General features: G+C 41.9%; 1 protein-coding gene across 1 annotated transcript; it reads left to right on the top strand.

Annotated features, from left to right (window-relative positions):
• The first annotated feature begins 980 nt into the window (after positions 1–980).
• Positions 981–11,866, top strand: cdc45 (CDC45 cell division cycle 45 homolog (S. cerevisiae)). Its single transcript, XM_015973105.3, has 18 exons — positions 981–1,164; positions 1,248–1,307; positions 4,854–4,946; positions 5,043–5,180; positions 5,280–5,426; positions 6,439–6,497; positions 6,570–6,618; positions 6,696–6,757; positions 6,852–6,902; positions 6,982–7,101; positions 7,174–7,305; positions 7,396–7,494; positions 9,601–9,765; positions 9,861–9,999; positions 10,072–10,155; positions 10,975–11,093; positions 11,227–11,303; positions 11,528–11,866. The coding sequence occupies exons 1-18, from the start codon at positions 1,114–1,116 to the stop codon at positions 11,590–11,592; spliced, it is 1,710 nt and encodes a 569-aa protein (XP_015828591.3). The 5' UTR covers positions 981–1,113; the 3' UTR covers positions 11,593–11,866.
• Positions 11,867–12,175: the final 309 nt, after the last annotated feature.

Consider the following 12,175-nt stretch of genomic DNA (forward strand, 5'->3'; position numbering starts at 1 on the left):
GATTGCGGATACAAGCGGCCGAAATGAGTTTCCTCCGTAGGGTGGCCGGGCTCAGCCTTAGAGATAGGGTGAGGAGCTCGGACATTCGGGAGGGACTCGGAGTAGAACCGCTGCTCCTCCGGATCGAAAGGAGTCAGTTGAGGTGGTTTGGGCATCTGGTCAGGATGCCTCCTGGACGCCTCCCTGGGGAGGTGTTTTGGGCATGTCCTGCTGGCAGGAAGCCCCCGGGTCGACCCAGGACACGTTGGAGAGGTTACATCTCCAATCTGGTCCGGGAACGCCTTGGGGTCCTGCCGGAGGAGCTGGTGGAGGTGGCCGGGGAGAGGACGGTCTGGAGCTCCCTAGTTGGGATGCTGCCCCCGCGACCCGGACCCGGATAAGCGGAGGAAGACGACGACGACGACGACCTACTTATCCCCAAATGACAATATCATCTGCACCTGCAGAATAATTAAAATATTGTAATTTTAAAAATAAAGTAACATTAAATGTCGATGATTAGTTATGTTCATTTTTAACAGTTTTTAGAGAACGTCACAAACCAATTTCAAATATCTGCTGTGTTTGTTCACTTTATTTTCCCAATTTTAATATGTTAAAGTTTCTTGTTGCTGTAGGGGTATCAACGTCCTGAAAATGTTTAACTTTGGCAAACTTAATGGTTTTTCAAAAATAAAATCACCACCTCTTTTCAGTTTCTACAAGAAAAACTTATCGTACTGAGTAAAATATATAGTTTCTCTACGACATCAATAGGTTTCCGTAGTTTTTTTGTAACTTGCAATATTACAGAAATAAGTGTTAAATGTTGTTTTTTAAATATTTAATGATCTTTGGTCGAGTTTGGTCACGCTGCCATACCAGTTAGTGGCGGTAATGTGCCAATTTGTTGTTTGACAAACCTCCAACAATCACCACGAAGAAGAAAAAGAAGGAAGCAGCTCCTGCTACTTGATTGGTGGAAAGTGACGTACGGATTTGGCGCCAAACAAGAACGCGGCGTCCGCATCCGCGGTGGAGAGAGCTGAAACAATAACAAAACCAGTTTAAGGGCTTTTAAACAGTTTTATCAGGCTCGTCTGTGCTTTTAACGTATTTATTCCGCTCGAGAAAATGTTTGTCACGGACATAAGAAAGGATTTTTACGAAGTTGTGGCCAACCAGGTACAGTTTTGGACTTTGTTAGCTAACCTGACTTGTGTGAACCAGGATCCTTTGAGTTTTCCATGATGCATGTTTGTGTTCAGAGAGTCGCCCTCCTGGTTGCAGCGGACATCGATGCTCTCTGCGCCTGTAAGATACTACAGGTAAGCTCGTGTTTTCATACAGCGTTAGCTCCTTTGCTAACTTTTCAAACAAATTATTATTTTTACAGAAATAGAAACGTCTTGAAAATACGACATTTAGCTTAGTTCCTTTTTTTTTACTGTAGAATTACAAATGTAAGTTTTGGTTTCTTGGACACCCAGATTTATTTATCATAATCTCACTTTATTTTCCCTTACATTATAATAATAATAATAATTTCATACACATTCTTGCTTCTTTACGATCACTTTCCCAGAATCTCAGTATAACAATAAATCATATTGGTGTTATTTGTAGTTTAATTGTTAATTTATTTTCTCACTCAACAGTTTCATACATCATTCATGCAAAATACGATCATCAACAGTCTCCTAAGTGAAATAAAAGGGGAGGAAGAAGTCGTCTTGTATGACCTACCTCTTTCTACTAAATACAATATAATTTACAGAATGACCTTATACACAAACCAAGTCCTTATCTTTGTAAACAAAATCACAATAAAACTTATCAATATGCTTAATCATTATTTACTTATCAATCATAGGATTCTATGTTTTTTTTCTTTATATCGCCTCTTAAATTGATCGGTAGTTAAACTTTTTTTCAGGTCATGATCCAGATTATTCCATAATTTTACTCCATATACTGAAATACACATTTGCTTTTATGATGTTTGTGCAAAAACTCTTTTAAACTCGGGCTTCTTTCTATTTTTTCCATCATTTGAAATCAAAACAAAAAACTTCTGTAACTTCCCTGGCAGTAACCTCTTTTTTGCCCTGAACATAATTAGTAAAGTTTTCAAATGAACCAAATCCCTGAATTTCATCATTTTTGATTCAATAAAAAGTCTACTGGTATGTTCCCTAGCGTCTACTTTATGTGTAATTCTCATAGATTTCTTCTGTAATAAAAACAAAGGATTAGTGTTTGTTTTATATGTGTTGCCCCAAACCTCTATACAGTAAGTCAAGTATGGAACAATAATGACTAATATAATATATGAAGTGTTGATGACTCCAAAATACTTTTTACTTTATTTAAAAGTCCAATACTTTTACACAGTTTTATATATTTTATATGGGGTTTCCAATTAAGTTTATGATCCAAGATGACCCCTAAAAATCTAACTTCATTTACGTTAACATTGCGTCTGATGAGTTCTTCTCAGTGATGGAAACATTTTACCTGAAAGTGCATGAGAAGTGAACACCTGGACGGATGTGAACATGTTTTCCTACCCAAATGCTCGTTCATAATGACTAGTCCAACTTTTTTGTAACATTATTATGATTTTTTATTTGCTTTGTGTGAATATTTAGAAGTAATTTTTTTTAAGAATTGGAAAACTTTATTGTCATTGTACAAAAGGGCAAACGTTTGGCACAACAAAACCATCCAGGTGCTGTTCCTAATACTCGTGTGCCGGCTTGTTCACAAACACGAGAGACACGAGCGTTCCTGTTACTGATGTTTAATGCGGCCTTGCATCTTCTTTAACTTTACACCACACGAACACCGTAGAACTAATGAAAAAGCATAAATCATGTACAAATTAACACGTTAGTTGCCTTAAGTTTGCTAACATATGGAGATAATAAATAAATAATAAACATACCACTTTGGCCTGCGAGTAGACAAGCCGGTAGACTTGAAAACACTTAACTTTCTTCTAAAATGTTCTTGATTGGCACAAATTTGTCCGTTCGCATCGATAAAATCTCTGAAGCTACGAGAGACAGGAAGTGACATCTCAGTGCTCTTTAAAGACCAAGTCACCCCCACATAAACTTTTTTTGCTGATAAACTAAATAAACGAGTGTCTAATCGTGCTGCAGACACGTGTAGTCAATCATTTGGCACTTCAGTGCATCTTAGTTAAAATTTAAATATTCTGCCTCAAATTCTTGTTGGCTCTTCCTTCTTCCATCTCAGGAACGTTGCTAAGCTGAGTCCCATTCTGTCCCGCTCTGAACTTGAGACAGTTCTCCACACCTTCATCTCCTCACGCTTAGACTACTGTAACTCTCTTTTCACGTGTCTGAGCAGAACCTCCCTGAACCGTCTACAGGTGGTTCAGAACGCCTGTGCTCGGCTTCTGACCAAGTCCTCCAAACACACCCACATCACCCCGCTTCTCCTCCAGCTTCACTGGCTGCCAGTCAACTTCAGGGTTCATTTCAAGATCCTGGTTCTGGTCTATAGGGCCTTACATGGACAAGCACCATCTTACATTGGTGGTCTTCTTAGTCCCTACACCCCCAGCAGGTCCCTGAGGTCCAGTGATCAAAGCCTACTGGTTGTGCAGCACCAGGCTAAAGGTCAAAGGTGACAGATCATCTGCTGCTGTGGCCCCCAGACTCTGGACCTCTCTCCCCCTGAGCCTGAGATCAGTGGACTCAGTGGTCTCCTTTAAAAAGCACCTATCTTCACCTCTCTCTCTTTATTCTGCTCTCCCCACCTATTCCACCTTCCTCAGGATCCACTGATTTCCCTCTTTCCTGTTCACTCTCTCTCTTTCTTAACATTTTTAATCACAATTGTCTATTTTTGCTCATTTAAAATATATTTTTAAACATTTTCTAAATGCTTATTTATATTTTTACATTTTTTGTTTTTGTGAAGTGCCTCGTGATTTTTATCTTGAGAGGCGCTTTAGAAATGATATTTTCTTCTTCTTCTTCTAAAACTGTCAGTGTTGTGCCGTCGTCAGGTAAAAACTCTGCACTATATTTGAATTTAAATCTGCCACCGCTATTGGCTAACAGGTAGGCTATGATGTAAACTGGTACATTATGATGTCACAATGCTGTCGTGAGCCTGTGTGTGTGTGTATTTGTTAGCGGCTCCGCCCTCTCAGTCTGCCAGGCAACAGCATTTGTTGCATTTTTCAAACAGGAAGCGGGAGTGGAGTTAGACTCTGGTAGGGGGTGACTTGCTCTTTAAACACAACTTATCAAATAAAGCAATTCAAAATTACTCAAACATCAACAATTATTACTTCTGTGCACCTGTAAATGCTACAAAATGTATTGAAAACAAGAAAAATAATACTTTAAATAAACATGTTAAATAAACTTTCTAGGTCATTCACAAAGTCACAGTGCCACCTTGTGGTGAAACCTTGAACAAAAAAGTTGCTTAAACTACCTTTACAGCTCGTATGATGAGTTAAAGGGAAAAAAAGAAGACAAAAATAGAAATAATACAGGAGGAAAGTGTAGGGTAAGTAAAATTCACAAAACAAGACACGATAAAATAACTACGTATGTTGTTGTGTATAAAGCGACTGGTGCATGGGTTGATTCAGGGTGGTGATTTTATTTATACATCTTGTGTGATGTATAAAGTCTGTCTTGGATCAAATGGACCTGTCGCGTGTGCCAGAGGGCAGGAGGTGGAACAGGTGGTGTGAGTCTTGTCCCTCTCAGGCCTGGTTTCTCTGTGTTCAACTAAAACCAAATTAAATACTAATCGACGTAATTTCCAGTTGCACGACTCCGCTTTGAACATTTTCAAAGCTTTCATGTTTGTGTTTTTATTAGGCGCTGTTTCATTGCGACCACATTCAGTACACCCTGGTGCCGGTGATCGGCTGGCAGGATCTCTCCACCGCCTTCCTTGAACACAAAGAGCAGGTCAATAACAACACACTTGAGTCTACTCGTGGATATGTACAACAGAAGGCTGATTAGGACAAAAACTGTGAAATAAATGTTTTGATTGTTTTGTAGTTTCGATACTTTGTTCTCATCAACTGCGGGGCGAATGTTGACCTCCTTGAGATGCTGCAGCCAGATGATGACTCCATCTTCTTCATCTGTGATACTCACCGTCCCGTGGACGTGGTTAATGTCTATAACGACACTCAGGTGATGTAGGATGATCAGGTTTTAGAGGACTAACCGCAAACTTTAATCCCCTCATATTGAACTTACTCCCTACTTAACCGTCATTCGTCCCCTCCACAGATTAAACTGCTAATCAAACAGGACGACGATCTGGGCGTGCCGTCGTACGACGACATCTTTCGAGACGACGAGGAGGAAGATGACGGCTCTGGAAACGACAGCGACGAAGGCTCAGAGCCGTCCGGAAAGCGGAGGAGGTTTGATGAAGTGAGGAGCATTAGCAGACGCTGCAGAAAGGATGCCAGAATTCAATTCAAAAATACTTTATTAATCCCAGAGGGAAATTGATTGAAGAAGAAGACAGCGAGGCTGACTTAGGCCTAGTCCACACGTAGCCGGTTTTTTTTTTAAAAACGAATATCTGCCCCTCCAAAAACTTGCATCCACACCACCTCGTTTAAAAAAAAACTGTCCACACGTACCCGGATAAATACGTTGTTAAGGACATGCCAGACCTGTAGGCGGCAGTACTTCCCCCGTTCTTAACCTCGTCCTTCGTCTGTGGTCTTCCGTAAGGAGCAGTAATTCTGCTTGCAAAAACAAACAAGCAGAAAGCGCTTGGACAATTGATAAAGCGAGCGCAGCTCTGAAGGCATCCATGCTGTCGGCTGGTGTAAACACAGGTCGCACACGTGATGTCAGCATTTTTGGTCGCGGAAAGTGACGTTGCGGACCTTAAAACTCCGGTTTTGTCCGTCCACACGCAGACACCCAAAACGGAGAAAACGCAGATCTTCACTTTGGCCGGAGTTTTTAAAAAGATCCGTTTTCGTGTGAAAAAACTCCGTTTTCTTGTGGATGACAGGCCAAAACGTAGAAAAATATCTACGTTTTGGCAGATCCCCGGCTACGTGTGGACAGGACCTAAGGCTTGTGGACATAGGACATATTGTGCTGAATTCACCTTTTGGAGCACTTTGTGCTGCCCTGTGGCTCTCTACTGCCTCTAAAAACACTCCACAGGTGAAAAAACATCTGTCCATTTTTTTTTCTGTAAGTATTTGGATTTAGGAATTATTTGCCTTAAGCAAGAAGTTTCAGAAAGTCCCCGTTTGTGACATCATAAACAGGGAAAACCCTGCATCACCTCTCTAGGCTAGAAGAGCAGCGACTCTAGGCCAAGCCCCTCCCAGCCAATCAGTGGATGGGTGGGCCTGGTCAGATCCCCGGCTACGTGTGGACAGGGCCTAATGCTTGTGTCGGGATTGTGTCGTGGCAGGGGGCGATTGAGAGGAGAATTGAAAGGCAGAGAGCGAGGAGGGAGTGGGAGGCACGGAGGTGAGATTTTGTCTGTTTTTATTGAACAGTGAGATATCTGTGATGTGTGTCTAACCTTTTGAAGTTTCTCAGGAGGGAAATCTTGTTCGACTATGAACAGTTCGAGTTCCACGGGACCTCTGTGAGTACACAACTCAGATCCTGAGCTTCAGCTGATATAAACTATACACAAACCCATCATCTGCCTTTGACTCTCAGGCTGCGATGATGTTTTTCGAGCTCGCCTGGGTTCTAACGAAAGACACCAAGGACATGCTCTGGTGAGCTTTCAAATTAAACATTTCTATAAACGACTTCCAGATCACAGAAATGCACGCGGCACCGTTCCGTTAAAATCCGTGTTTGCGTCTACAGGTGGGCCATCATCGGGCTGACGGACCAGCAGATTCACGACAAGATCACACAGTGAGGATTCGCTTTCTAAAGGTTTTCTGTAAATGTTTGCAACAAATGGCTCGTGGTTAGAGTTTTATTTCCTTTTCAGCATGAAATACGTAACAGATGTCGCAACGATGCAGCGGCATGTTTCCCGACATAACCACCGAAATGAGGACGAGGAGAACTCTTTATCCATCGACTGCATGAGGATCTCCTTTGAATACGAGTATCCTTTCTTTATCTTCTAACAGATCTTTGGGTTTTTTTCCGTTCTGTTTTTCTTAACCCCGTGATCCAGCCTGCGTCTCAGCCTCTACCAGCACTGGTCTCTGTATGAGAGCATCTGTAATTCTTGCTACACCTCCAGTAGCTTTAAGCTTTGGACTTTAAACGGCCAGAAGAAACTGCGAGAGTTCTTGGCTGATATGGGGTACGCATTTTCAAACCGGTGCTTCGTGTGTCAGCAGTAGAGAGACGGCAGCATCTGATGCTTCATTTCTTTTTGTGTTGTTGTTTACAGGTTACCTCTGAAACAAGTGAAACAAAAATATACATCCATGGACATGTCGATAAAGGAGAACCTAAGAGACGTCATTGAAGAGTCCTCTAATAAATTTGGGTATGGATGCGGACTTGTTCAACGCTTCCTTTGCTTTTTATCTCTGACATGGTGTGATTCAGCAGCGGTTAAGACTAAGCTCTTATAAAGCCACCTTCCCTATGATGAGTAATTTTAGCAGCAGGAACAGGTGAGCCACATATGGCGCTTTACAAAAATAATTGCATAGAGGTAGTTTTTGATGTGGAAAAAGGAAGAACTGTTGGTAAATCACCAGTTAAATATACATATGTGTACATGAAGAGATATTTAAAACATGTTCACATAAAATTTAGTCAGGATTTTGTCTTTTAGAAAATCAGCAGATGAAGATATGGTTAAAATTCTTATAAATGTTTATTTTAAATTAATAGACTCTTGTGAAGTTGACGTTAACACCCCCAACAAATATAACATAAGGTGTGTTTCCATTACCGAAACTTCAGGGTAAATTTACAGGAACCTCCCAACAAGTCCTCTTCTTCAGTGTCGGAGTTGAACAGCCTCAGAAGAGCTTCGTCACGTACCTTTTCTGTGGTGATGTCGGTGTCGCTGTCCGTGTTGCTGTCATCATCCCCGGGTGAAGCTGGCTTGAATGAGTTCTTCCCGCTGCCGTCTCCAGCGCCGAACCATGGATTCATTCATGCCAAGCTTACGTGCGGCAGCACTGTTTCCCTCCTTTACTGCCACATCGATGGCCTTCAACTTAAATGCGGCATCATATGAACTCATATGTGTAGTTACCATGATGAGGGGGTATGGATTTGAAAAAAAATCTTCGTCATGCCGGCTGCTTGCATGTGCTAAATTAAAATGAGCACTTTCTTCGATTTCCACTTTTGACTTCCACCTGTTTCACTTCCTGCTAAAGCGCCTCCTGGTGGCAGGTGAAGGAAAATCTTCAGTAAAGCCGCACCTCATTATAAGCCGCACGGTTCAAAGCGTGGGAAAAAAGTAGCGGCTTATAGTCCGGAAAATACGGTAATGTGGAATTCGTCTGTATATTTCCATCGTTGTTATGTAAACACATTCATTCATTCAAAATGTTACTTGGTGTCTTTTCAAGAAAGTTCTTATATTTTATTTGCCCCATTTCATCGAAATCGAGAGCTTTTGGGGGTCGCCGTTTATCAGTTGATATCTTTGCTTTTATTTTACATTTCCTCTGGAAATTCAAACATATTTTCTCTGAAAAGTGTTAATTTTTGGACCACAGGACTACAACCGCTAAGACTATAGCCGCTAAGACTGCAGGCGCTAAGACTGCAACCGCAAAGACTGCAACCGCTAAGACTGCAACCGCTAAGACTACAATGACTACAACCGCTAAGACTACAGCCGCTAAGACTGCAACCGCTAAGACTACAACTGCTAAGACTACAACCGCTAAGACTACAACCGCTAAGACTACAACGACTATAACCGCTAAGACTACAACCGCTAAGACTGCAACCGCTAAGACTGCAACCGCTAAGACTACAACTGCTAAGACTACAACCGCTAAGACTACAACCGCTAAGACTACAACGACTACAACCGCTAAGACTACAACCGCTAAGACTGCAATCGCTAAGACTACAACGACTACAACCGCTAAGACTACAACCACTAAGACTGCAACCGCTAAGACTACAACGACTACAACCGCTAAGACTACAACCGCTAAGACTACAACCACTAAGACTGCAACCGCTAAGACTACAACGACTACAACCGCTAAGACTACAACCGCTAAGACTGCAACCGCTCAGACTGCAGCCGCTAAGACTACAACCGCTAAGACTACAACGACTACAACCGCTAAGACTACAACGACTACAACCGCTAAGACTACAGCAAATCAACACCAAAGTCCTCATTGTTGACGTGCTAACGTAACTTTTACAAATGTGGTATCGTAACTTCCGTAAGCCTTACGTTCAGCCAGTCATCTACTGTAGAGGCAGGACCCTGAGCCGATCTGGTACCAACACCGGGCCTTTGGGTCTTCCAGTCAATTTCCCCCTTGTTGCATTTACTCTGCAGTTCTGGTAATGGAAAACCCCTTATAGGGTCGGTTTAACAGATGAGGTATTTAATGATTCATTATCAGATGTCAAGTCAGAGTCTTGTTTGTTTTTTCATCAGAATGAAGGAAATTCGGATCCAGACGTTCGGCGTTCACTTTGGCTTTCAGAACCGTTTCCTGGCTAGCGACATGGTACATGCAACCGCTGCCTTGCTGGAGAGCACGGAGAAAGAAGAGAGCGATATTGCCCACAACTTCATCAAAGCTCTTGATTCCCTTTCAAGGTGCGAAGAAGAAACTGTCAACATCCTAAATTCTTCATGGTCTCGGTAGTATTTAGAAAAAGTTGAGGCCTACTTGATCTGGTTCTTATCCGTAGGGGCAACCTGGATCGTCTCCATGTTGGCATCGATCATGCTAAGAGGAAGCTTCTTGCCATCCAGCAGACCGTGGCCAGCTGCATCTGTACCAACCTCATCCTGTCACAGGGACCCTTCCTCTACTGTTACCTCATGGAGGTAAGTGTCCGCATGTCTCATGACGTCTCTGATCAGCAGCACAGCGTCACGGATAAATCCCCTGATATTTAGGGAACACCTGATGTGAAGCTGTTTTCTAAGCCCCTGGCCCTAACTCTGCTCTGCAAGTACCTGCTGAAGGCTTTTGTCCACTCAGTAAGTATGCATCTGATTAAATATACTGGCAACTCGCCAATATTACCGTAATTTCCGGACTATAGAGCGCACCTCAATATAAGCCGCACCAATAAAAAAAAAAGGTTTTCTACACACACGCCGCACTCGAATACAAGCCGCGGCGCAGCAGCCACATGCAGGTCTCCGGCGCACAGCGCATGTTCGGCCATAACATAAGATAATTAGACAGAAAGACGCTGCACGGAGGTTTTTCGTTGTCGTTTTAATTCAACAAAACGAATTTTAACCACGGGTGAACGTGCCTGCAAGTTTAGAAAAGAAAACAGCGCTGATAGCATTCATACTTCTGGATGTTATAAAATAAAAACAGCACTGACACGTTATTACCGGTAATTTGCATGTTTAGAAGAAAAGAACAGCGCTGACGCAGCATTAATAAGCCCTGGATGATTAGAAAATAAAAACTGCACACAAAACACGCCTGGTTACTAATGATCTGCACAGTGGAAACACCCTGGCCGTCTGCCCTTTGTGTGTTCACCCAGTCTTCAAGAATGTTTTCCAATTCCGGCCATCTGCTTTTATTTCCTCTGAAAGCTTGTGTCGTTTTTTTAAATTTTTTACATCGACTGAGTTCTTCCCGCTGCCGCCTCCAGCGCCGAACCACGCATTCATTCATGCCAAGCTTACGTGCAGCAGCACTGTTTCGGCAGGCGAAGGCAAATCTTCAGTAAAGCCGCACCTCATTATAAGCTGCGTGGGAAAAAAGTAGCGGCTTATAGTCCGGAAAATACGGTAATAACATTCATCTGGGCGCTCTGCATTCTGGTCATTTAGACGAGAAACAAACGCTGCAAGCTGCTTCCTCTCATCATGGCCGCTCCCAAGGACGTTGAGAAGGGAACGGTCATTGTTGCAGGAATCCCACCAGAGTCCGAGACGTCCGACAAAAAAAAGTAGGTTTTCACTCGGAGTGGAAGCTCTTTGCAAAGCGGGAGTCGGTTATATCCAGTTTTATAAAAGCCAAGTCAAAGTTTGGATTAAACTAATCAATCATTTTCTTTGCCTGGTTCCTCGTCCCAACTCAAGTTTCTTTGGTCGAGCGTTTGAGAAAGCTGCAGAGAGCACCAGCTCCAGAACCCTACATGATCACTTCGACACTTCAAGTGAGTGACTCACTTTGATTTATTTAAGCGGATGTAATTTCCTCTGGAGCCACAAGGTGGCAGCGTTGTGCTTATTTCAATTGTACCTCATTGGCTCATTTCCCTTCCTTTCAATGTCATCAATCCTAAAATATGTCTCAAATGAAAGCTTGGAGCTGGAATGTGTCTCATTTCTGCAGTTTTTTTGTTTTAAATGATCTTTTTAATTGTGTTTCTTTATGCAGTAATCGAACTGAAGACGGAGGACAGGAGCAAGTTTCTGGATGCTCTCATCACTCTGCTGTCGTAAAAAGAAAAACGTCTGCTGAAGAGATCTCAAGTGAGGTGAACAAGCTGGTTGAGTCAGACGTTTAGGGTGCCACTCAAATATTTCAAGCATCCGGGGCATTTCTAGATGGATTTTTAAGGGTTGTCCTTTGTTTTGTATGCATATTGTACAGAGTATTTTTTTTTTTTTTTGTGAGTGTGTTTTACAATTTCTCTGTCATTCATCCCTATAGTTGTGTGTAGTTCACATCAAATCATATTTTAAACATGTTTAATAAAGATTTTATTTGATTTAATTTTCTGTACTTCTTGGACTTTTCTTGTGCAAGTCAATAATATTTAATTTCACTCGTTCTTCCACTTTCTTTAATTTTACAAGCTTGACAACTGTTTACAGTTTAGCTAAAAAGACCAAATATTCATTTTTTCTTTTTGACCTAAGTTACGCACACCTTATTGTAAAAACATTCATACAGAATTGGAAGGTCCTTTTACAGATGCTATTTTTTCAGCCAAACGTTTTCGCTATAAATGTTAAATCCGACAAAAACACAGCAAAGCAGAAAATTTAATTCGTGTACATTTTATCATACATTTCATGATGT

The sequence above is a fragment of the Nothobranchius furzeri genome, chromosome 17, assembly GCF_043380555.1.
Source record: "Nothobranchius furzeri strain GRZ-AD chromosome 17, NfurGRZ-RIMD1, whole genome shotgun sequence".
Taxonomy (NCBI): domain Eukaryota; kingdom Metazoa; phylum Chordata; class Actinopteri; order Cyprinodontiformes; family Nothobranchiidae; genus Nothobranchius; species Nothobranchius furzeri.